Source organism: Anomalospiza imberbis, unplaced genomic scaffold, assembly GCF_031753505.1.
Source record: "Anomalospiza imberbis isolate Cuckoo-Finch-1a 21T00152 unplaced genomic scaffold, ASM3175350v1 scaffold_76, whole genome shotgun sequence".
In the NCBI taxonomy this organism is placed as follows: domain Eukaryota; kingdom Metazoa; phylum Chordata; class Aves; order Passeriformes; family Viduidae; genus Anomalospiza; species Anomalospiza imberbis.
The window spans coordinates 246,784-273,145 of NW_027100377.1; the positions used below are offsets into that span (position 1 = coordinate 246,784).

General features: G+C 38.3%; 2 protein-coding genes across 2 annotated transcripts in view; both read left to right on the top strand.

Annotated features, from left to right (window-relative positions):
• Window positions 1-26,362, top strand: part of LOC137467702 (uncharacterized) — a 271,260-nt gene that overhangs the window by 214,431 nt on the left and 30,467 nt on the right. The window lies entirely within an intron of this gene.
• On the top strand, window positions 1,632-16,486 carry LOC137467695 (coiled-coil domain-containing protein 171-like). Its single transcript, XM_068179131.1, has 11 exons — window positions 1,632-1,837; window positions 3,568-3,756; window positions 4,927-5,428; window positions 6,181-6,297; window positions 7,136-7,362; window positions 8,001-8,180; window positions 9,431-9,604; window positions 10,080-10,225; window positions 11,853-11,907; window positions 13,108-13,224; window positions 16,250-16,486. The coding sequence occupies exons 1-11, from the start codon at window positions 1,706-1,708 to the stop codon at window positions 16,484-16,486; spliced, it is 2,076 nt and encodes a 691-aa protein (XP_068035232.1). The 5' UTR covers window positions 1,632-1,705.

Consider the following 26,362-nt stretch of genomic DNA (forward strand, 5'->3'; position numbering starts at 1 on the left):
GGTAAGATCTTGTGGGAGGGATAGGGATAGTACAAACCAATGGGAGATAAGGGAAGGAGTGGTTTCAAGGAGGGAACCAATAACAGAACTTAGAACAAAGAACTTTCCAGAACCTGGGATGGTACCATTGCTTAACTGACATTAACTGGGGAGGGTACACCAAATGATGGACATAGGGAACGGCGGGAATCTTATTACCATGCCCCTACACCACAGTAGTTTCCCATGGTAATCCCGGCAGATCTCTTCTGAGACCTCCTCCCACACTTGCTAGCTGTTGCTGTGGTAAGGGTTTTCCTTTTTATCTGTATTCCTTAGTAAACTATATGTTATACATGACAAGAATTCAGTACGAGATTTCATTCAGGATCAAGATTTCTGGTAATGGAAACAGTATGTAATGGTGTACTCAAAATTAATGTTATATTACTGAAAGGTTAAAAGTAACAGGATTGTCTCATTGTCATATTCACAGAGCTGGTTGTTTCAAGTGTTTTATTCAAAAGATTTCAAACCACAGGACTGTCCTGAGCAGAGGATAAAAATACGCATTTTTGGAAGAGTTGTATTAGTGGTTCCCTTATGAGATTAAATGTTTATTGCCTTGGTTGGCTTTGTATTTTTCCCAAAGCTGTTTGTATGTGTTTGGGAAGCAGGAGTGATCACCTGTATACTCCATTGAGACAGCTTTGATTTTGCTTCCCAAAATGAAAAAGCAGAAGACTGTAGCAGGAACTAAGTAGAGGTAACATTTAATATATTGCTGTTGGTCCTCGCTATACCCATGCCAAAATTGTGTGAAAATGTCAGTGTGTTCTCTTCCCTTCGTTTTCCCTTCCTGCTCTCCTGGCCTATACAGTATTTTTTCATCTTTTATACCACTTTTATGTTCCCTGAATATGTTCTTTCCACTCTAGTCTGAGAATCTTATCTTGATCTCTGACTGTACTGTTACGGTTGTTTACATACTTTGTCCTCATGGCATTTGAGAAACAGCTTTCTATTAGCTTAACCAAAGTTTCTAAGTCACTTGTATGCACTAAAATTATGAAGAATTGAATTTTTACTGCATGCTTATTTATTTATAACCTGAATCAATTTATTATGCCACTGATTAAAATCACTGTAAAGAAATGAGGCATGGCTTGTGGAGTGTGACTGATGGAGCTGTAGGCCTATTTTGGCCAGCTATTTAATCATATATAACCCATGCAAAACAAATTTTTAAAGGAATTTAGAGTGTGTTGTGCTGCCTAGCCAACTGGACAGTTTTCTGTGTGCTGTGCAGCTGTGTGGGGGCACAGTTTGAATGCACATCAGAGTATTAACAAGGGAGAATGAATTGCATCCACTAAGAGCACAGAAATTTTTATCTGTGCCAGGTCAATGTTGTGGCCCCCACAGGACTGGGATTTATTCACATACTTTATAGGCATACTGTGTCTAATTAGATAAATTTGGTCAAATCACTTTTCTTACTCTGCTGTAAGATTATGCAATATTATGGCAGCAATTATTAGAAATGAACACAGGAATTTTGGAAAGCTGTGAGAATGAGCTCTGAGGCCTTGTTATCAGCTGCATGCAGCACTGCTACTGCACATGTGATGCATCTCTTTTGATTTGAACATTGCCCAGCTACAGCAACGAATTCTTCTTTGTGTTCCAGAGGGATGTGTCCATCCTCCTAAACTTATACCAGAGCATGGCAAACGCCCATGTGCTTGCCAAACATTCAGAGGTCGCCCTGGAAGAGTTACCTTGGACAGAGCTTTGTGCTCTCTTGCATGAGAATGTTGAAGCCCTGATCTTGAACTTCCACAAGGCTAAGGAGAGGGTGAGTGTCCCCAGGCATCAGCTGCCTCTGCGGAGCTCAGTGACATTTGTGCACACTGCAGGCTCGTTAAAAAGGAGAAAAAGGAGTGATATTCATCCCCCCAAGAGGATTTGGACATTAACAAATGAACACCGTTAATTATGGCTGGTCCACTGCTCAGCTTGATGCTGCTGCTGTGAGCATGTAGATGTGACTGGAGTGTGCATCAAGTCTCTCAGCTCCACTTTCTGTGCAGGACATTCTGAAAGGATTGTCTGATACCAGCCACAGGGACCTCATTAAAAGATAATAAATTCATCTTACTGATGAAGAAATTCACAGAATGTAGTCATTTACAGTCATAAAGCAAGTCTTTGTTTTACCATAATCCATAGCAAAATACACTTTCTCCAGGAATACCATCTTTAAATTATGTGTTTATGATTCAGATGTGCTATTTGAAAGAATGCCAGTGTGGGGTTTTCTGTTTAATTGCAACTTTCGGATTCTGACATTTTTATTCAGAAACACAATGGAAATACCTATTCTAAAACATGTCAGTATTTGTGTGCAGGAGGAGCTGTACATTTCTGAGTGATATGAATGCAAGTGAGCTTATGTGGCCTTTCTTGCCAGAAAACCCTGTGGTTTTAGGAAAAATAAAACCCTTTTAAAATAGGTCAGCTGGGTCCAGAGACTAAGCTGAGAGTAGCTAAGCCACTCTTCAGGGTTTGACTTTGTTTTCTGGTTTATTTCTCTTTTGAAGTAGAAGAGGAAAGGGAGAAGGAAAGACATGGGAAGGGAAGGAGATGGATATTGTTGGCAGTGTTTCTGGGGTTTGTGCCTCCCTGTTCTTGCATTTTAATTAAGCCTTGTTACTGAGACTGCTTGGGAGGTCTCTAGGGCTCTTCTCATGTACTTAGCAGCTTTTCTGGGATTTTAGACTGTGTTGCACAAAACCTTTTTTCCTACAGCTCAGAGTGATCTATCTGGATGTGTCTTGCTGATGCTTTCTAGTAACAAAGTGCAGGTGTGTGCATTTGGAGATCATTGTTGGCTTGGTTCATGCCTCTATTTAATTTGCATGGGGGGTGAAGTGTTAAACCACAAGAGTGTATCCCTTCATGCTTGTTGAAAACACATCATAAACTCATGAGCTATTTGTAAGGAAAACATTCTCTATGCTAGAATTCCCTGGACTTGTTTAAAAACTTAATAATAATCTGGAAAGTCTTGGCTTTTCAACCAAAAAAAAAAAAAAAAAAAGCAAAAAAAACCCTCCCAAACAAAAAAACTAACCAAACAACAACAAAAAAAACACCAACAACTCCCCCAAAAAAACCCCAAGCAAAACAAAAAATTAAATGCTGTTTTGATTTCTTGTGTGCAATCATTTCACATTTCTAAAGTATATACTTGGATTCCTAATTTACTAATGGACTAAAATTTAACAGAGTTGTTTAAAAAACAAGTTTGAAGTGTCTGGCTCAGGTTTCCTACAAAGAAGGTGACGAATATCTACAAGGTGGTAAAAGGATGGCAGAACCGAAACCAAATAAAATCTTTTGTTTCAAAATATATTTCAGTTTTGTTTGGAGAACCAAGTAATTCATCTGCTATGAAAAGGGTTTTATTTAGTTTTAATGAAAATTTTGAAGAAATTACAGTTTAGATTTTATGCTGGAATAGTCTGTGCGTGACTCAAAGTGAAACGGTAAACAATAATTTCTTCTTAAATGCTTGTCACACAGATATCTCACCTAGAATATATTTGCAAGCACAAGGCTGACACTCTGAAGGAACTTCAGCAGAAGCAGGAGGATGCTTTTGAGAAAATGTCTGAGCAGTTAAAAGCACAGGAACATTGCTGGCAGAAAGAAAAGCAATATCTTGAAGAGCAGTACTCAAATATCCTTGCAGAAGTTCATGCAAGAGCCCAGGTATAGTGCTGGGAACTTCTAATTTTTTTTTTTTTTTTCTTGTACCATTTAATTGATTTTTTCAGTCGTTTAAGCCCCTTAGCAGTTTAAGGTCATTTGGGAATTTAAGTATATTTTTAAAGTTAAAAAAAGCCCAAACAACAAACCAACCCATCACTGTGCTAATATTAACATCATTTAAAATAAGAAATAAATAACTTTTTTGAAGCATTTGTCATGAGAAGCCTGCTTTCATCTACAGTGGGTAGTATTTTTTTTCTGAGAATGCTATAGCTGTAAGATCGAATTTCCTTTTTTTAAGGATTTCTGAGGGCAGCAGCTACTTTTTCAGCATCATCATTTGCAGAGATTGTATGGAGTAACAGTAATGTGGTGTTACCTGTGGATAAATTTAATTGCATATGTACTGATCCTAAGAACAGTGGTAATGACTCTGCTTTAGTGATACTACAGTGAGAAGTGGTTTTAAAGTGTGAAACTCTCACTGCTTGTTAGATGAGTTATTTGCAATCCTGCAATCCAAAATGTTACCCATTATTCCACAACCACCATTTGCTGTCTTTACCATCATATTCCTTCACACCAGTTTCAATTAAAAGTCTTGTGAATAAAGGAAATAGATGTCCCTTGTTATTTGTGAGTTGCTGCAACTTACTTCACAGAATAATGCTGTAGTTGATGCAGATTTCAGGGCTGGAAGTCTTTGCATGCTGAAAAATTTAATCTGTCTAGTCTCATGTTCCAGCCTTCTTACCTTTTTCCTCTCACTTACACTGGCTTTCTGCTTGGTAGAGCAGTGCTCTCTCTGAAATTGGAGGATGTTACTACTATTGTTAAGTCAACTCATCGAACTGTATTGTGGGCAGACAAGCAGCGTTGGACCTTCTGTGAGCTGTCACCATATTGCTGAATGTTGTTAGAAATCAGGAGTCCAATTTGCAGTTGATGATCATGTCAGTTTCCCCCCTACCATTGCTGTGGTTTCATATATCTGATTCTGTAATTGTTTTCTAGAAGAAATACTTTCATCACCATCATTACTAAGAATTTTTGACTCCTTTAATGCATCATTTGAATGGCAAAACGAAGAATTTTCTTTTTGCTCTTGTCGAGGCAAAAACTATCTAGTTAATATTTCTTCCGGTTTTGTTTGGTTTGTTTCTGTTGCAGAAATGTGAAGAAACAGTGCAGAAAACCAGGCAAAATCTGTATGGCCTTGAACAAACCTGCGAGAAACAGGCCCATGAAAACAGTTCCATGACAAATACATTATCAAATGCTCACAAGGCACGCTCCTCCCTGCTGGCAGCCTGTGCACTGCTGTCAGGGGCCCTGTGTCCTCTCTACGGCAGACTGTGCGCTGTGTCTTGCCAAAGAGACATTCTCCAGGAGCAGGTGAACCACCACAAATTATTGAACCAGAAGATCATCAGCCTCCTTTATGCTCTCCCTACTAACGTGGAAAACAGCCAAGGCGAAGGCAGGCTGAGGCAGAGAAGAGCCAAGCACCTGGTTTATGTCTTCCGAAGAGCTGTGATTGCAGTTCTGGCTGCTAACAGGCTGAGGGCTCTGGCCCGATATTCTTGTACCTTTTTGGTCTGGACAGATGCCTCCAGAGGATGCACTGGAATTCAAGTTTGTGTGGGAGAATCCAGAGGCAGGCATGTGTCACGTAAGTGAAATATTCTTAGGTCAAATTACATGGTTAGGGAATAAAAACAAAAGCAAGATTATTATTATTATTGCTGGGGCATAAAGATATATTTCATGACATTTGTACAAATTATTTATGGATTTATAATTTTTACGTTGCTTGACAAACATATTTCATTCTACGAGGAAATGCCTAGTCATGTGTTAAGCATTACAGGTAAAATTGCAATTATGCACATGAGCTCAACACTGTCTGATATTTTTGATATTTGTGTTATGGATTTCAGAACTAGGTGCTACAGCATCTTCTCTGTGGCAAATATCTTGCAATGTTCCTGAATTATTAACTGTCACCTTTTTTTTTTTTTTTTCCCCTAGAAAAGGTATTTCCTCCTCTTATTTTAATAATTTTGAATATTTATTTACTACTAAGACCCACAAAAATTGCTTTCTGATTCAGGTGAAATATTAGCATGGGATTTCGAAATTTTCTTCAGAGATTATATCTACTTGCCCCTTTCTGTTGCCAGACCAGTTTATACTTCCCTCTGCAAGGATAAATGGTATCAAAAATGTTTTCCACATTAGAAGGTTCATCTACTTTTTTTGTTTTTTAGTACTTCTGGAAGCATGCTTAAAACGGTCTAAATTGTCCTGACTAATTTGTTGTTTATATGCTTATTTTTGGTTAATTTCTGAAAGAGCTGGAGGTAGCAGTGTGCCATATCCTAGTGATTCACTTATCCTGCTAGCTGCAATTCTGTTTCCCAGGTTTTGAAGAGGAAGGAGTTGACTGTATTGAAGCACTTGACTGGTTGACTAGCTCTAACCTCTATACTGCAATAGTCAGTTCCATCTCTGAACTAGACGATGTTCTCAGCAAACAAGGTAATTCTAACAGTATATTGTTGTAGCAGAAATCTATCAAAAAAATAAAAAAGTCAGGGTGGTCATATCACTTCCATTTTGATGATTTTATCTAAACCATTCTGGATCATAGCTCTGAAGAGATATTTCTGAATATTATGATAGACACCTTTGATGCGAGGTTATATCCTGAGCTAGTCAATACAAATTTTAGTGGGGCTCTTTCCCTGAAGGAGTAATTTTATTGCAGGGTAAAATGGTAAACCTCTTCTGCATTCTCTGAATGATCACATCTCTGTACTGTTGGAACAGATTCATTTTCTTTAACAACTGATAGGATATTTTATCCTTTCATTGTATATAGCCATGGAAGCAGAAGGCTGGAAAGTGTTTCTGGAGTTTATTTACAGTGAGAACTGATACAGGCTCCCTTGGTTCATCTGCATTGCTGCCATCCCTGGTTCTTTATTAATCTCTAGTTCCAGAATCCCCACAATTTTGTCACAGAAGACAAGGATATTAGAAGAGGGATAATTTATGTGAATAAAGGGAAATAGCAGGAGAAAGACAAGGTGATGCATTTTCCAGAAGGCTAAACACTAAGTTGGTATAAAAGTTGTTTTTGAATCAAATGTGCTTAGATTCAGTTTCAGGCACTTTCTTCTTTGATCATGCTGTTCTCAGTAATTTTCATTCATATCCTTTAAAAGCAAAGTTTGAACAGTGTTTCAGAATCAGTATTCTGTGTTTCAGAATATTTACAGGTTCCATCCTGTATAAATGCAAAAGAACATGATATTACAAGAAATGGGAACTAATAAACTGCTTGATGTTTCTTTTTTGTTGTTGTTTCTTAAAGATGCATGCTCCTGGCTTTCTGGACACTCCCTTATCAGGGCAGCCAGGAACTGCTTTGCAAAACTGATGGACAACCTGAGCATACTGATGGAGACAGTTCAAGGGAAACCTTGTGGGTGCAGAGCTTACCTGGAGAGGGACTCCCTGATACAGAGGCTGGCTCGTGGGCTCCGCAGAGTAAATGCCCAGGCCCTGGAAGCTGGATTGTATGACAGACTGCCCAGCACAGTAAGCAGATTTACAGTCCTCCTTCATGGAAACAGAAGGTTTACAGAAGCAACAGAGAAGCTCCCTGGAAAGCACCATTTATTTTGTTTCAGGCTGGTGATGAGTCCATGACAATGAAGTACCCCTATATGGACACTCAGAAGTTGATTTGTCACACATTAGGGTGTAAATAGGTCTTTTCTTTTATTGACAAAGAATTTTTGGAGGAGGTTTAGTGTATCCAAGTAAAAGGGTTTTTTTCAAGTTCTATCAGATCTGTATTAGCTTATAAGAACAAATTTGCTTTTGGCTTGATGGAAATGTTTTATTATGGTTTTCTACTTTCTCATGTCTACCATCCTTTTTCAGTAAAGATAGCCTTCTTCCCTTAAACCAAAATGAAAGGATAAACTCTTTCTCCAATAATCTTTTATAGTAGACTTTAGGTGAAAATAGTACTTCTTTGTAAACAGAATTTGCAGTAGCCCTTGGTAGGGTTGGTAGGTGACAGGTTCAAACTTTTGCCCTTGTGTATGTCTTTTAGAGATGGAGGAAAAAATTATGTTTTGTCTTCATTTTCTTGGGTCATAAATATGATTTCTTTTATTGCTAAAATAGCAGATTTTATAGCCCATCAACTTGTTTTTGTATGCTGACAGAGAAACATAGCAATCTTGCAGCAAGAAATATTTGAATTTTCACGAAGGCTTCATGCAGCAGAGGTAGAGTCCCACTCACTGCACCTGCAGCTTGCAGAATGCCAGTGGAGTTGCAATGAGATGCGAAAAGATGCTGAAAAAGCCCACAGGCTGCAAGAGCAATCAAATGAACTTCAGCATGTAAGTGCATTTGATTTGGAGGCTCTCTTGCTTAAAAGAGATTCTCCTTTCTACACATTTTTTGATTTATGTCCTTTTGGAAAACATAGAATTTATTTACTTTCAACAGAATTTTCCAGAAACCTTGCCTTGTAAATGTCACTAAACTAGAAGACAGATGTATTTAGAAAGACCCCTTTTCCACTGGAGTTTCCTTTTGATTTGTAGAAGGAGGTGTCCTGTATAAATTGCAGTTTGGTCTTCAGCAGTCCAGGTTCTCCCATTTTTTGGAAATGTTGATGTGATGACTTATGTATCCTAAAAGAAGATTTCACTTCAACAGAGTAAAGTCAGCTGGAATAAAGTCAGGGTGTTCAATACGAATGTTCATGAGAAGTTGATGAAATATAAATATAGCAGTTTAAACTCTGTATGGATGTTGATGCATGTTATAATAAATACAATACAAATTTTAGTGGGTCTGTTTCCCTGAAGAAGTAACTTTATGTCAGGGGAAAAAAAAGCCTTTTCCTACATTCTCAGTAGCACAAATGCACAAAATCCCCTGAGTCCTTTGCTGTTGCTGATGGAGTTACTGAAATGCTGTGGGTTCCCTAACCTGAAGCCTAGTTGGTAGAACCTGTCAGTGTGTCCTAATCCAAACACTTCCAAGCAGAGAATATCTGCTAGATGACGTCTCACCCATTGTCCTTCCTGTTCCTAGCTAGTAAAATGGATTTTTATTTTTTTACTCAAAAATATCTGATCATCTTCAGTTCTCTTCTCAACAGGTTTTATTCCCTTAGTGTTTTGGGACAGTTAGAGGAAAATTATGACATTTTAGATTGTAGTTGAAATGCAGATGATGACTTCCCTTGAAGAATTACTTCTTTTTCCTGGAACAGTTTTGGAGGACAAGAACAGTCCACAAAGGAGTTTAAAAGGGTCAATAAGCTATTCACTAAAATTTTGAACATTGATCTGCATATTTTTCCTCCTACATATTGAGGTTTTGCACCCTAGGGTGCTAATTTGAATAGAATAATGAATGCCAAGACTTTACATGAATGCTCTTTACAAAAAACACAGTGATTAACTGGTCTGCCATCTTACTGTTCAGTAATCTGTCTTCATGTTAAAAGAACTTCAAGACTAATCCTAAGCATGCATCTGTTTTAGAATTTGGTATGTTTGCAAGTGGAACTCACTCAGTGGTAGGGAAACCACTGAATATAGTTACAGAATCAGGCCCAGCTTGTTTCTCTTTCCAGAAAATCAACCAAGACAATTTGCAGGAGGAGTTAGATAATGCTTTGCAGCGTGAGCAGGAGGCAAGATTGCTTTTACAAGAGCACCAGCGACGGCTTCAGGAGCTGAGTAGTATACTGGAATCATGCCCACATATCGACACAGAAAGAAGCCAAGTCTCCAATGTATCTCTGATGGTAAGATTATTCTTCTGGAACAGTCACCCGAGTTTTACCTTTTGTTAAATAAGCCAAATAGTGCAGTCCTTGTGTAAATAAAGTAACAGGAGTAAATACACACACACTACTCAGTCTGCTGGAATTTTAGGCTACTGAGAAAACACTTCAAAGACTCCTTTTTAAATTTTTTTTTAAGCTATCTATGTTTTATTTTTAACAACTTAAGAAAAAACTTTTCAATGGAGGTTTGTTTTGGGTTTTTTTGCCTACAATAATTTTGTTTTCTAAAATACACTTATACATAGCAAATATACTAAAAACTAGGGGGGTTCTGAGTCAGTAATTCTTTTGCTAGGAAATTCATAAAACCTTAGTATGCAGTTGTCCAAATCTACTTTGCAATCAATTTGTCTTCCACGTTGGTCAGTAGCCAATGGCATAAAGTGAAGTTTATTTGGGCTAAAGAGTAACTCTGCTCTCTGTCTGCTGGCAGAGCCTCTCTAATGCAATGGAGGAGCTGAGGAGCAGAGACCAAGATCTGGATCACCAGAAGAGACTCCTGAAAGGCACAGAGCAGGACCAGCAGCAGCTGCGGGAGACTCTCGAGGAGGCAGAACTTGCCCTCAAACAGGGAGTAAAGTGAGCCCTGGGGCCTGGGGGATGTCACTTAAAATGAATAAAAATTTCAGTTCCTACTTCCATGGGCAGGCTTTTAGCCCTGGACAGTATAAGGTTAGAAGAGAAAAGGACTTCTGTCTCTTTTATTTTTAAATTCAGGGATAGTCTTCTAAAACGAAAAGTGTTAGTTCAAAATACTAGGTCATACATTTTATGCAGTTATCCCATAATAGTTCTTCAAATTCTGGATGCTGAAATAACTGGCAAACAAAATACCTGTGCTATCTTACTGCTCTGACAACATCTCTTTGGCAGATCCTTAAAGTTCTGCTTATTTAAGAAATGATTGCTTGTTCTCTGTGTTTCCACACCATCTTGTTGTAGACAGATACAATTTATTTATAGTAAATACACAAGCATCATCTAAGGGACAGGTCTTTGCCACCAAAGGGACTGAAACCCATTTTGGACCTAGCCTTGCCTGTGGTACAAGATAGTTCTTCCTGCTGATTTCAGGTAGTTTTGGATTTAGCCCTAATCCCCACACCACTACAAGACAACCTAGAGTAAAAGGAAAGGCTCAGGCACTGGTCTTGAAAAGATTGGTAGTCAAAAGGAGCCCCTTTGACTTGAAGGAGGTTATTACTAAGCTATTTTTACACCATATGAAAAAATAAATCTTTGAAGACTTTGTTTTCTAATACTTATCCTAGTATGAAATATCTATTATGAATATTGTTGTTCCACGGCTAGGATCTAAAAAAATTTTAGTTAATTAAAACTTCCCATCATACCTGGGATCATTCAACCTCTGAAGAACAACATCTGAGAACCTTTAAGGGTTTTATGCACCAGGGAATGAATGCAATTCGTATAGGCCTCAACTAAATGTTTAACAACCTAATTAAGATGATCAAATAATACCGAATGTTATTTAGTATGATTTGATCCAAGCAGGCGTCACCTACAGAAGGATTTGTTCTAGAAAGCTTTCCGTTTTCATCCTGCCCCAAACTATTCTGGGCATTTACAGTAAAGAGCATTCCTTGTGGCCATACACAGATCCAGTAAAGGTTATTTTAACGTGAAGTGACTTTAAAACTGGCATTTTTTTCCCTGTGTAAAGCAGCTGAATATCAACAAAGCAAGCTACCCTTCCCTTCATTATTATAGCAACTCTTCACAACAAATAGGGGTTTTTTCTCCTTTTGGAACATACAAACAAGGCAGATTAAATAAACAGAATCTGTCTGTGTTTTCCAATACAAGAATATAATATCATCCTGCTAGAGACTTTTTATGATCTCTGTATCCAAGCCATGATAGTTGTTCATTGATAGGCCTATAATTACATCTATTTGAATTGCTTATCCTCAACAGAAGCATCTTTCATATGGAAATGCACCAAATAGTGTACATTAACTATTTTTAGGGCTTGCATTGGAGATATGAAAAAGAGGGAAAATCGTAACACTTTATAACTGTTATATAATCAACAGTTTATAACTGTTATAATAATCAGCAATTATTTTACAAGACATGACAGCCATAAAGTAGCAGAACATTAATTTCTACATTGATAGAGTTTCAGTTCCATAAAGTTACTCCGTTGTTTTGTTGTTTTGCTTTGTTTTTTCTTTTGTAATAGAGACAAAGAGTTGATCATTAATCATACGAAAGCTGTGGAGGCCGTCCTGAATGAGGTAAGAATTTGAAGTATTCCCTCTGATTTGTGTTTCCAAACATGCCAAAGCCTTACAACTGCTTATTCGCGGGGGAAGAGACAAGTTGCTGCAAAGCAACTTCCTTCCCTTAGTGTTGAAGTTTCCCCCCTCAACTTCTTCCATCATAAAAAACCACAGTGAAATAAAATGCAAGTTTGTAGTACACACACAACTTGTTCTAAATGTAGAAGTTATGACAAAATTCACTTTCCTTCCCTCACTGAACATTATTTCTGGTTAACAAGTGAAGACTAATGGAACACACGAAAAATTGGCAATTGTTACGGTGTTAACCCTCTGCTGAATAATGAGAGGTCACATACTTGGTGGCCGTAAAACATTTGGCTTTGTGTCTGCTATTTTAACCTATGAAGCATCATAAACAGGAAAAGAAAAGGCAGGAAATCATAATCTGTGGTTAGAAACTTCCATGGTATTTTTTAAAACCATATTTTAAACTTAATAGTAATCTCAAGTTTTCTCTCTGACTTGTACAATTGTGCCCTGGTATAGGACTATTTGAAGGTCCAATAAAGATGTACCTATTAATTATTTAGGAGAAAGGACTGTTTTCAACTCTAGCTCTAATGGCAGATGGTTTCGTAACTGTTTTTAATCTAGAGCAGCATAGAGCAAAAGAAGTGTTTTCCTTACCTTGGAGTGTCGATTTCCCTTACTACATCTTTAATTCCTAGCAACATGGGATTCTCTATTTTAGTTTCTGCGTTCACCAAAACTGTTGCTAATTATATTTTCAGATATCTTTTCTTTTTCCTTTAATGTTCATGGAACGTGACAAAACCTAAAGTGTATGTTTCACCTACAGCAAACCGTGCTGATAGAAAATTTCCTTTGTGCCACCACCATCTTCATACTGGCTGCTTTCAAACTTCGGAAGTGAATGTCAAGCAGCAACTGCCGTGTTTTTACAATAATACATATGTGCCATGTCCTTGGCCTTTCTCTTTTCTGACCAGGGCAAGGGTCTTTTTGTTTTGGTAGCATTCTTACCCAGCACTGTGAATTAGAGATGAAAATTCAATCAGTTGTTCTTTATTCATGGATGTTAGGTCCACGGATCAATGCAAGTCCACTCAATGGGCTCAAGGGGACCCAGTTCATCCCAGCTGGTGTGTCTGAAGGAGAATTCCCACTGATGCTGGGGTTTTTTCTCTTTAGGCCAGAGAGCAGGCCGTGGCACCAGGTGCTGCAGCAGCCACGCCGCTCCCCAGCCTGCAGCTGGAGACCCTTTCAGAGGAAGCAGTGAGGGACAGGCCAGAGGCTATGGCATTCCCGGTTAGAGTCTAAAGCCAATCCTGTTTAATTTTTTTCTTTTTTAAATTTTCTTTCATTTTTGGCATCTGAGACACAACGGGCAGATAGACTGCTCTGAGCATGTGGAGAGCAAAAAGCTTCAAAACTACTGCAGTCAGCAGTTGAAAGACAATTTCCATGTATACTCTTGCACATGGTATTTCAGAGATGATGGTAACTTTTAGTTTTGCAGTTACAGCATTAAATAACTGATGGGAATACAAACATGGCAGAAGTATATGTACCTGAAAATTAATATTCTTCTATCTCCCTCTCTTTTTTCCCACTAATATACACAAGACTAATTAAAAAAAAGAAACGCAAACAAAACTAAAACCAAGTAAGATCCCCACAAACAAACAAAACCAACCAAACAATAAAGACAAGATTTTCATCCTCCTTCTTGGTCAGTATCAGATTTTTTTCAACCCACAGTTCTAGAATCAATTGTGGGGTTTTGAGCATTCCTCATTTAAAAGAAACTGCTATTTAGAATGTTTAAATATAGAAGCTATTTTGCTCATATGGGTTTAAAGACTCGCACATTTCAAAATACTAATTTTGTTAGGACAAAACAATGAGTGGGAAAAAAAGAGAAATTAACAGAAAACATGCCATATTTTCATCTCTGAACATAGATTCAGTGCAATGCCTCCTCATTGTTTTTAAGTTTGATCTCTTCTGCAGAAACTATCCATTAGTCTTTATAGCTGTGCAGAATATATAAGTGCCAAGACAGATTTTTTTTACCCAATGAGAGAACAAAAGGCAGAGTGAGAACATATTTCTTTCATTGTACTTCTCTGTCTGAATTAGAGAGAGAGCAGGTAATCAAGTAAATTGCAAAGATCTTAGACAAAGTAAGTATTGCATACAACATGTAAATTTCTGCAGTAATGCCTTCCAATTTATTGTGGATTTTCTGTTCTAATGCAGTATATAATTGCAGTATCAGGGTCACAAAATCAAACATTCAAGAAAGACAGATTCTAAGCTAGAGAATTCTCACTGTTCTCTCTTGCTTGCGTACATGCCTGATGAAGTTATAAATTATGTGTGCATTATCGTGTTTCCACACTAAAAGATGGAAATATGGAATATGTAATGCCTTGAGAGTCCTGTGAAGCTTAATTAGCACAGATGAACTTTTCCGTCAGGGGGTAGAATTACAAATGTTTCCCCAGTACAGTACAGTGATGATCCATTTTAGAGCTGCACAAAAGGTTCCATGGATGGCATCTTTTCACAGGAGGCACTGTAGCAATCACCAGCTTTTAAATCCTGCTTTTCTAATTTGGTAGTGGATGCTGCTTCTTCTTTTTTTTTTTTTTTTTTTTTTTATCCCATCCCAACTCCCATTCTATGTGACCTCACAATGATTGCAGAAGCATCTGCAGCCTGTTCCCTCTTTCTCTCTGGAAGAGAATCAGAAACACAAAACGTTGCATTTCATATTTGCACAAAGTGCTTGTGGTATAACTAACATAGTAGAGTATGTGCTGGGGAGCTCGCTGGTGGGGCAGAATTGTAAAGTTCTTGTTCACCTGGCAGCCTCAGGTGCACTTGGTAACTCAGGACATACACAAACAGCACCAATGGTTCACAGTCTGTGTCACCATGAGCTTCCTTTTCTCTATCCCTTTTCCTCTTTCTCCCTTTCCCCATCTCTCTTTCCCCCTTTTCCCTCTCTCTTTCCTCTGCCCTCATCTCTAGTTCCTGTTTGATTCCTTTCCAAGCTCATGATTGAGGTTTTATTACAAAGTTTGCCTTTTATAGAAAGAGGTCACCTAATGGATTTTAGTTTTACTCTATGCCAAACTGTATTAAGGGCAATCCTGTAATCTTGAGTGAGGTAAAGAGTTAGGAATCACTTTAGGAAGGCTTGTCATTAAAGACAGTGGAGTTGTTTGCAGGCACATCCTCTAGAACTGCCTTAGTTAGTCTGTGATGAGCACATTTCAATTAAAGGCCTTATAATCTACAAGAATCCTCTTTTAGGACTAGAACCACACCACCAAGACATTTTGGAGATTGTTTCTGATGACAAAAGATGTGATATGGGTTAGTTTGCCACTGCTGTTTCCTAGAAACCGCAATGAAATAACCTGATTGATTTTAGCTGTGTTAACATCTTTTCTGAAAATCAGCAAAGTGAAACCAAGGAAAGGAAAAAACTACAAAAATCTTTGTAAATCCCTGTTTGTGGTACCAAGCTGATTTTTGTCTGTATCACAGGTTTACATTCAAAAGACCAGTGTCATACTATCTGAAGGGAAAAATTATAACAAGTAAAATGTGATTAACCATTGTAAAGAAGACCAATAATTTCAGCAATTAGTTGAGACTACTTGGGACAGATACAAAGTTACCGGTACTGCCAAATCATCTGTGCTCTCTTGTCATGCTAACTTTATCATCAATCCAATCAATATAACAAAACTGGGACATTCTTCCGCTGCATACATAGAAATAGTTACATTTTTCCAGTTATAGTGCAATCAGACTGTTTTCAGAGGTCTGTAGGTTTGTGATCTTTCTTTTGTTACTGCCAAGTTACTTTTTTTGCTGTGGAGTGGAAAGATTAGTAAATTGACTCATCTTGGAAGTGTGAACATTAGCCTGAAACTGTGTGGCAATTTTTTGTGAACAGAAATTGAACCTGCAGTGAGTCTTGTGTTTAAATAAAATGAAAAAAATTGTATCAAGAGCTCAGTGTTGTGCTGCATGCTTGAAAACATCTCATCAAAGGATCTTCTAACTAGGGTGTCGACTCATTCCCTGCTCCTCAAAGATCTTAATATTCAATATTCTAGAAAAAATAGAAAATCCAGTGTTAGATGTTTTTGAGTTTAAGTCCTGGGACTGACATTCTGCCTGGCTTACAAACTGTATTTGATCTCTTTGCTAAAAAAAAGTTCTGTCTTTTGTGAAAAATTTGGATGTGTGCTATTTGGCATTTAAGTGTAGCTTGCCTAGCACTAATGATTCCTTCTACTTTTATTTAAAGCACGTGCCTAGACATTTTATGGATCTCTACTCACTGGCAGCTTCCAAAGTTACAGCATTAACATCAGGAAGAGAATCTTCAAAGATTCACTTTGAACCCTTAGCTGTTGAGCCTCTTACTCCTGCTGCTGATGGTAAGTCTGCTTTTCAGGCAATTACAGTCACTGGGATGTGGGTTCCCAGGCAGCATCTCCCTTCAAGCTGCACAGCCTCTGTAGGACAATGCAACAACACTTAATTGTAATGATAATGGAGAGCAATACAATTAGTGCAAAGAGAAACATTCTGAGACATTTTTCATACGAGAAAGTGGATGGTGAAAGCTAACACAGGCATTGAAATTACTACTGTATGTTTTTGTTCTATTGGTCGCTATTTGATTGTGGGTTTTTGGATTTAGTTCGGCTTTGTTCCTTGATTGGTTGGATTGTTTTTTTGGTTTTGGGGAGTGGTGGTGGTGGGTGGGTGGGTGTTAGTTTTGGGATTTTTTAATATTATCTTTCTTTCTCTCTTTCTCTCTTTCTGTCTCTCTTTCCTTTTTTTTTTTCTGTCTTTCCTTCTCTTTCTTTATTTTTCTTTCTCTTTTCCTTTCTTTCCTTTTTTTTACCAAAGGATTTTCCTTTCTTTCTGTTATAAATCATTAACATTTCTGTAATAGCCTTTCCTTGCAACCATAAACTCCTTCAGTTCTGTCCATTTCCTTGCTTTCTAACATTTACTTTCTCTGAACAGAAGCCTTGCAAGTTGACTTTGCACCCGAAGCAGCTGGTTCACCTCCTCCTGCTGCTGCTCCTTCTGCTCCTGATGGTAAGTCTGCTTATCAAGAACTTACAGTTTCTTAGATGTGGCTTTCCAGACAGCATCATCCTTCATGCTGCTCAGCTTCCATAGGAAAATACAACTACTTGATATTAAACATAATGGAGCAATAAAACTAGCGCTAACAAAAATGATCTGTGACTTTTCAGAAGAGAAAGGGGATGGAGAAAGAAAACACAGGGATTAGAATTACTAGGCTTATTTTTCTTTCTATTGGCCCCAATTTGCTTAGATATTTTTGGTTTTAGTCTGGGTTTGGTTGGTTGAAGCTTTTGTTATTGGGTAGTAGTGGTGGTGGTTGGGTGGATGTTTTATTTTACAGTTTTTTATTTTTGTTATTATCTTTTCTTTTCTTTTCTTTTCTTTTCTTTTCTTTTCTTTTCTTTTCTTTTCTTTTCTTTTCTTTTCTTTTGTTTCTCTTTTTTCCTTCTTTCTGTTAGAAACCATTAACATTTCTGTAATGGTCTTTCTTTGCAACCATACCCCCTTCAGTTCCATGCATTTCCTTGCTTTTTAAAATTTACTTCCTCTGAACAGAATCTTTGCAAGTTCACTTTGAACCCAAAGCAACTGGATCACCACCTCCTGCTCCTCCTGCACCTGCTGCTCCTGCTCCTGATGGTAAGTCTCCTTTTCAAGCATTACTGTCACTGGGATGTGGCTCCTAGGCAGCATCTCCCTTCATGCTGCACAGCTTCTGTAGGCAAATAAAACAGCATTTGATTGTAAACATAATGGAGCATTAAAATAGTGCAAACAGAAATTATGTGATACTTTTTAAAGGAGAGAAAGGAGATGGTGAAAGCTAAGACAGGGATTTAAATTATTACTGGGTTGTTTTCTTTTATTGGCCCCTATTTCCTTGTGGGGTTTGTTTTCTTTTTTTGGTTTTTTTTTTTTTTTTTGTTTGTTTTTTTTTTTTTTTTTTTAGTTTGAGTTTGGATGCTTGGTTGCTTGTACTTTTTTGGTATTGGGGAGTGGTTGAGATGGGTGTGTGGGTGTTTGCTTTTTGATTTTTTCCTTTCATTACATCTTTTAATTGTTTTCTTTCCTTTTTTTTAATAACAAAAGGGTTTTTCCTTTCTTTCTGTTGTAAACCATTAACATTTTGTAACAGCCATTCCTTTCAACCATAACCATTTCCAATCTGTGCATTTCCTTGGTTTTTAAAACTTACCTTTACTCAACAGATATTTTTCAGCCTCATATTTCACCCCAAGCAGCTGGTAGACATCCTGCTCCTCCTGCACATGCACCTGCACCTGCACCTGCTCCTGCTCCTCATTCTGATGGTAAATCTGTTTTTCAAGCAATTACAGTCACTCAGATGTGGGTTGCTAGGCAGCATCTTCCTTCATGCTGTGCAGCATCTGTAGGAAAAGGTGACAACACCTAATTGTAATGATAATGGAGCAATAAAATTAACACAAAGAGCAACATTAGAAGATAGTCTTCAGAAGAGAAAGGGGATGTTGAAAGCTAGCGAAGGGATTAAAATTACCAGTGAAGGGGTTTTTTTCTAAATGAGTCCTTATTTTGCTTAGATATTTTTTATATTAATCTGGATTTACCTGCTTGTTTCTTGTTTGGTTGGGTTATTTTTGGTTTTGTGGAGCAGTCGTCATGAGTGGGTGGGTGTTTGATTTTTGATATTTTTCTTTCACTACTTCTTTTATTTACTTCGTGGTTTTTTTGATTTTTTTTTTAATAAACAAAGGGTTTTTCCTTCCCTTCTGTTATAAATCATTAACCTTTTTGTAATAGACTTTCCTTTCAAAAATAATCATTTCAGTTCTATGTATTTGCTTGGTGTTTAATACTTACTTTTCTGAACAGATATTTTTCAGCCTCTCATTTCACCCCAAGCAGCCAGTGCACCTCCTGCTCCTACTCCTGCTCCTGCTGGTAAGTCTGCTTTTCAAGCAATTATAGTCTCTTGGTTGTAGGTTTCTAGGCAGCATCTCCCTTCATGCTGAACAGCTTCTGTAGGAAAATACAACAATCCTAGATTTTAAATGTAATGCAGCAATAAAACCAGTGCAAACAGAAATGTTGTGATACTTTTTTTCAGAAGAGAAAGGGGATGGTGAAAGCTATCACAGGAATTAAAATTACTACTGTAACGTTTTTTTTCTATTGGTCCCTATTTGCTTTTATTGATATTTTTGATTTTATTTTGGTTTTGGTTGCTTGGCTGGTTGAATTTTTTGGTTTTGGGGAGTGGTGGGGGTGGGTGGGTGTTTGGTCTTGATTTTTTTCTTTTATTTTTTTCTTTATATTTCCTTATTTTTTTAACTGAAGACTTCTTCCTTTCATTATGTTATCAACCATTAACTTTTAGTAATTGTCTTTCCTTTCAACCATAGCCATTTCAGTTCTGTGCATTTCTTTGTTTTTTAAAATTAACCTTCTCTGAAGTACATTTCCTTTCTGTGAACAGGTTCTTTTCAGCCTCTTTTTTCACTCCGAGCAGCCGGTAAACCCACTGCTCCTCCTTCTCCTTATGATGGTAAGTCTGCTTTTCAAGCAATTGCAGTCACTGGGACGTGGGTTCAGAGTCAGCATCTCCCTTCATGCTTCTGCAGAGCTTCTGTAGGCAAATTCAACAATACTTAAGGCATTTCCTTGCATTCCATTTTTTAAAAAATGACTTCCTCTGAATTAAATTTACTTTCTCTGAACAGAATCTTTTTGGCGTCACTTTGAACCCCAATCAGCCGGTAGCTTGTGCTATGTACCTACCAGTTTGAAAATAACCAGTGCGAGATTCCAAGTCAGATCTACAATTTAATAGGGCAATTAAAATAAAGGCAGAAAACACTGGCCTAAAGAGTCAGGATACAACCTGACACCCTTTTGGTCAGGATGGTGGTAGCAGTCTGATTAAATGGTGACTGCAGTCCTGCTGAAGTGATAGATGTGGTTCTTTTGAAGTAGTGATCCTGTAGAAGGGTCCGGTCTTCCTCTGATAATCCAGAGGTGGTTATGTAGCTCTTGTCCTCTGGAAATCCGGTAGGTAAGGTTGTTCTGGTATTCCAATTGTCAGATGATATCCAGGCTGGAATGCTTGCTTCTCCCCATTGGGCAGAGCATCTCACAATGGGATGATGTAATTTCATGGGTGATGCAGTGAGGACTTGATGGCCCATTTGGCCGACACAGGCCCCTGGAGGGAGTAGTCAGGGATGAGTCATGGAGAGGATAAAGAATACTGCCCCATTTCTCTTAACAACTGACATAGATGGTAATAGAATGTATACCTCTGGGTTCCATCTTACATGATAACCTGAGATACTGAGGAAAATTAACTTTCTCTGAACAGACTCATTTCAGCGTCGTATTGAACCCCAAGAAACTGGTACACCTCGTATTCCTGCTCCTGATGGTAAGTCTGCTTGTCAAGCAATCATAGGCATTTGGATGTGGGCTCAGAGCCAGCATCTCCCTTCATGCTGCACAGCTTCTGCAGGGAAATACAACAATACTTCATTGTAAACACAATGGAGCAATAACACTACTGCTAAAATTTTAAGATAGCCATTTCTTGCAACCATTACCCTTTCAGTGCTCTGCATTTCCTTGCTTTTTAAAATTTACCTCCTCTGAAGTAATTTTACTTTCTCTGAACAGACTCTTTTTGGCTTCCTGTTTCATCCCAAGCAACTCATGCACCTCCTGCACCTGCTCATGCTCATGATGGTAAGTCTGCTTGTCAAGCAATTGCAGTCACTGGGATGTGGGTTCCTAGGCAGCATCTCCCTTCATGCTGCACAGCTTCTGTAGGCAAATACAGCAATACTTAATTGCAAACATTATGAAGCAGTAAAACTGGTGCTAACAGCAAAGTTATGAAATTTTCTCAGAAGAGAAAGAGGATAGTGAAAGCTAACACAGGGATTAAAATTACAACTAAAAGCTTTTTTTTTCTCCTAATGGTCTCCATTTGCTTGGACATATTAGGTTTTAGTTTGGGTTTGATAGCTTGGTTGGTTGGAGTTTTTTGGTTTTGGGAAGTGATAGTGGTGGGTATGTGTGTGTTTTCTTTATGGTTGTTTTTTTTTTTTTTTTTTTTTTTTAATATTTCAAATTTCTTTATTTCTTAGGTTTTTTTAACCAAATATTTTTCCTTCCTTTATGTTATAAACCAATATTTGTAAGGGCCTTTCCTTGCCACCAGAACCATTTCAGTGCTGTGCATTTCCTTGTTTCTTAAAATGAAAACAGTTTTTAGACTGAAAATTACTTTCTCTGCATAGAATCTTTTTGGGGTCGAATTGGACACCAGCTAGCCAGAGCACCTCCTGCACCTGCTCGTGACAGTGATGGTAAGTCTCCTTTTCAAGCAATTGCAGTCGCTTGGATGTGGGTCCCTAGCCAGCATCTCCCTTCATGCTGCCCAGCTTCTGTAGGCAAATACAGCAATACTTACATGTCAGCATAATGGAGCAATAAAACCAGTGCAAACAGAAGCATTCTGAGCCATTTTTCAGAAGAGAAAGAGGATGGTGGAAGCTAACCAGGGATTAAAACACAGGGATTAAAATGAATGCTGTTATATTTTTTTCTATTGGTCCCTATTTGCTTCGATATTCTAGATTTTAATTTGGCTTTGGATTCTTGGAAGGTTGGATTTTTTTTTGTTTTGGGGTGTGTTGGTGGTGGGTGGGTATGTGTTTCGTATTTGATTATTTTTTATTCTCATTTTTTCCTCCCTCCCTCCCTCCCTCCCTCCCTCCCTCCCTCCCTCCTTCCCTCCCTCCCTTCTTTCCTTCCTCCCTCCCTCCCTCCCTCCCTTCCTTCCTTCCTTCCTTCCTTCCTTCCTTCCTTCCTTCCTTCCTTCCTTCCTTCCTTCCTTCCTTCCTTCCTTCCTTCCTTCCTTCCTTCCTTCCTTCCTTCCTTCCTTCCTTCCTTCCTTCCTTCCTTCCTTCCTTCCTTCCTTCCTTCCTTCCTTCCTTCCTTCCTTCCTTCCTTCCTTCCTTCCTTCCTTCCTTCCTTCCTTCCTTCCTCCCTCCCTCCCTCCCTCCCTCCCTCCCTCCCTCCCTCCCTCCCTCCCTTCCTCCCTTCCTCCCTTCCTCCCTCCCTCCCTCCCTCCCTCCCTCCCTCCCTCCCTCCCTCCCTCCCTCCCTCCCTCCCTTCCTCCCTCCCTCCCTCCCTTCCTCCCTCCCTTCCTCCCTCCCTTCCTCCCTTCCTTCCTCCCTTCCTTCCTCCCTTCCTTCCCCTTCCCTCCCTTCCCTCCCTTCCCTCCCTCCCTTCCCCTTCCCTCCCTCCCTTTCTTCCCTCCCTTTCCTCCCTCCCTTCCTCCCTTCCTTCCTCCCTTCCTTCCCCTTCCCTCCCTTCCCTCCCTTCCCTCCCTCCCTTCCCCTTCCCTCCCTCCCTTTCTTCCCTCCCTTTCCTCCCTCCCTTTCCTCCTTTTCCTCCTTTTCCTCCCTTTTCATCCCTGTCCTTCCTACCTTCCAGCCTTCCCTTCCCTTTCTTCCTTTCCTTTCCTTCCATTTTCTTTCCAAAGGTTTTTTCACTTCTTTTGGTTATAAACCATTAACATTTCTGTAATAGCCTTTCCTTGCGACCATAATAACTTCCGTTCTGTTCATTTCCTTGCTTTTTTTCAATTTTACTTATGAAAAAGTAAACTCTCTAAAGGAAATTTACTTTCCCTGAACAGACTCTTTTCGACCTCTCTTTGTGCCCAAAGCAGCTGCTGCACCTCCTGGTCCTCCAAGTGATGGTAAGTCTGCTTGTCAAGCAATTGCAGTCACTGGGATGTGGGTCCCTAGCCAGCATCTCCCTTCATGCTGCACAGCTTCTGTAGGCAAATACAACAACCCTTAATTGTCAACATGCTGCAGCATTAAAACTAGTCCCAACAGAAACATTCTGACACATCTATCAGCAGAGAATGGTGGTGCTGAAAGTTAACACAGGGATTAAAATTATTACTGTGTTTTTTTTCTATTGGTCCCCATTTGCTTTGCGATTTTTGGGGGGTTTTTTTCTTGGTTGTTTGGTAAGATTTTTTAGTTTTGTGGAGTAGCAGTAGTGGGTGGGTGTTTGGTTTTTGATTTTCTTTTTTTTTTTTTTTCTTATTTTCTACCTTTTCTTTTGCCAAATATTTCTTCCTTTAAAAATGTTATATACCATTAACAGTTTTAAATCATCTTCTCTTGCAAGCATAACCATTTCAGTTCTGTGCATTTCCTTGCTTTTTAAAATTTACCTCCTCTGAAGGAAATTTGCTATCTCTGAACAGATATTTTTCGGGTTGACGTTGCACCCAAAGCACCACATACACCTGCCACTACTGTTCCCGCTCCTGCTGGTGAGTCTGCTTCTTAGGCAATTATTGTCACTGGGACGTGGGCTCCTAGCCAGCATCTCCCTTCATGCTGTGCAGCTTCTGTAGGCAAATACAGCAACAATTAATTGTAAACAGAATGGAGCATTAAAGTAGTGCAAACAGAAATGTTGTGATACATTTTAAAGAAGAGAAAGGGGATGGAGAAAGCTAATATTAGTTTTTAGCAATATAACAGGGATTAAAATTATTACTGGAATGATTTTTCTATTGGTCCCTATTAGCTTGTGGGTTATTTTGGTTTTAGTTTGGGTTTGGATGCTTGGTTGCTTGGACTTTTTGGTTTTGGGGAGTGCTTGAGGTGAGTGGGTGTTTGATTATTGAATTTTTTCATTTCTAACTTATTTTTAATTTCTTTCTCTCTTTCTCTCTCCCTCCCTCCCTCCCTTCCTTCCTTCCTTCCTTCCCAACTTCCTTCCAAACTTTCTTCCTTCCTTCCTTCTCCTTTCTTCCCTTTCTTTCTTTTTGTAATAACCAAATGCTTTTTTCCTTTCTTTCTGTTAGAAATCGTTAACATTTTAATAGACTTTCCTTTCAACTGTAACCATTTCTAAACTATTCATTTTCTTGTTTTTTAACTCTTACTTTTACTCAACAGATATTTTTCAGCCTTACATTTCACTGCAATCAGCTGGTAGACCTCCTGCTCCTGCACCTGCTCCTGCTCCTGCTCCAGATGGTAAGTCTGTTTTTCAAGCAATTGTAGTCTCTGGGATGTGGGTTCCTGGCCAGCATCACCCTTCTTGCTGTGCAGCTTCTGTAGGGAAAGGTGACCACACTTAATTGTAGCGATAATGGAGCAATAAAATTAATGCAAACAGGAACATTAGAAGATAGTCTTCAGAAGAGAAAGGGGATGGTGGAAGCTAACGCAGGGATTAAAATTACTACTGAAGGGTTTTTTTTAAATAATGGGTTCTTAATTTGCTTAGATATTTTTGATATTAGTCTGGGTTTAGCTGCTTGGTTGGTTGGATTATTTTTAGTTTTGTGGAGTGATGGTGGTGAATGGGTGGGTGTTTGATTTTTAATTTTTTCTTTCATTACTTCTTTTAATTGCTTTGCTATTTCTGATTTTTTTTAATAACCAAAGGGTTTTTCCTTCCCTTCTGTTATAAATCATTAACCTTTTTGTAATAGACTTTCCTTTCAAAAATAATCATTTCAGTTCTATGTATTTGCTTGGTGTTTAATACTTACTTTTCTGAACAGATATTTTTCAGCCGCTCATTTCACCCCAAGCAGCCAGTGCACCTCCTGCTCCTACTCCTGCTCCTGCTGGTAAGTCTGCTTTTCAAGCAATTATAATCTCTTGGATGGGGGTTCCTAGGATCTCCCTTCATGCTGAACAGCTTCTGTAGGCAAATACAACAATACTTGATTTTCAACATAATGGAGCAAAAAAACTAGTGCAAACAGAAATGTTGTGATACTTTTTTCAGAAGAGAAATGGGATGGCGAAAGCTAATATAGGGATTCAAATTATTACTTTAATGATTTTTTCCATTGGTCCCTATATGTTTTGAAAATTTTTGGTTTCAATTTGGTTTTGGTTGATTGGTTAGTTGGATTTCTTGGTTTTGGGGAGTGGTGGGTGGTGGTATGTTGTTTTATTTTTTAATTTTAATTATTTCTTTTACTCTTTTCTCTTTTTCCTTTTCTTTTTCCTACTAAAGGCATTTATGTTCATTCTGTGATATATCATTAACCTTTTCTTGTAATAGCATTTCCTTGAAACTAGAACCATAACCATTTCAGTTCCTTCAATTTCCTTGCTTTTAAAAATTTACCTTCTCTGAAGTAAATTTGCTTTCTCTGAACAGAATCTTTTCAGCTTCTCCTTGTATCCCAAGGACCTAGTATACCTCGTAGTCCTGCTCCTGATGGTAAGTCTGCTTTGCAAGAAATTGTAGTCACTTGGGTGTGGGTTCTTAGCCAGCATCTCTGTTCATGCTGCACAGCTTCTGTAGGCAAATATAACAAATAGTTAAGGGTAAATATAAAGGAGCAATAAAATTAGTGGTAAAAGAAATGTTCTGAGACTTTGTTCAGATGAGAAAGGGATGGTGAAAGCTGACATAGGGATTAAAATTATTTATGTATTTTTTTTCTGTTTGTCCCTATCTGCCTGTATACTTTTCATTTTAGTTTGGCTTGGGTTGCGTGGTTAATTGGCTTCTTGTTGGTTTTGGAAAGGAGTGATGGGTGGGTGTGTTTTTTTCTATTATGGTTTTTTTAATTACAGTTATAATTATTTTCCTTTTTGTATCTTACTCTTACCAAAGGCTTCTTACTTTCTATCTCTTTTAAACCATTAATGTTGTTATAGTTGCATATCTGTGCAACCATGTATATTTCTGTTCTGTCCATTACCTTGGTTTTTCAAATTCACCTTTTCTGACATAAATTTACTTTCTCTGAACAGAATCCTTCCAGCTTCTCTTTGTACCAAAAGGAACCAGTACATCTCGTGGTCCTGCTCCTGATGGTAAGTGTGCTTTTCAAGTAATTATAGTCACTTGGATGTGGGCTCCCAGGCAGCATCTCCTTTCATGCTGCACAGCTTCTGCAGGCAAATAAAACAATTCTTAATTGTAAACACAATAGAGCAATAAAACTACTGCTAACATTTGGAAATAGCCTTTTCTTGAAACCAACAAGCCTTTCAGTTCTGTGCATTAGTGTTGTGACACTTTTTAAAGAAGAGAAAGGGGATAATGAAGGCTAACACAGGGATTAAAATTATTACTGTAATGTTTTTTCTGTTGCTGCCCTTGTCCTTGTGGGTTTGTTTTTGCTTTACTTTGAGTTTGGATTCTTGGTTGTTTGGGCTTTTTTGGTTTTGGGGAGTGGCTGAGCTGGGTGGGTGTTTGAATTTTGATCTTTCCTATTTTTTTACTTATTTTAAATAGTTTCCTTTTTTTTTTTTTAATAACCAAATTG

Excerpts from the sequence above, each read along its gene's own strand:
- LOC137467695 (XM_068179131.1), top strand. The coding sequence starts at position 1,706 with ATGGCAAACGCCCATGTGCTTGCCAAACATTCAGAGGTCGCCCTGGAA. Across the intron at positions 9,605-10,079 it reads TCTCCAATGTATCTCTGATG|AGCCTCTCTAATGCAATGGA; the intron begins GTAAGATTATTC and ends GTCTGCTGGCAG. Across the intron at positions 10,226-11,852 it reads GCCCTCAAACAGGGAGTAAA|AGACAAAGAGTTGATCATTA; the intron begins GTGAGCCCTGGG and ends CTTTTGTAATAG.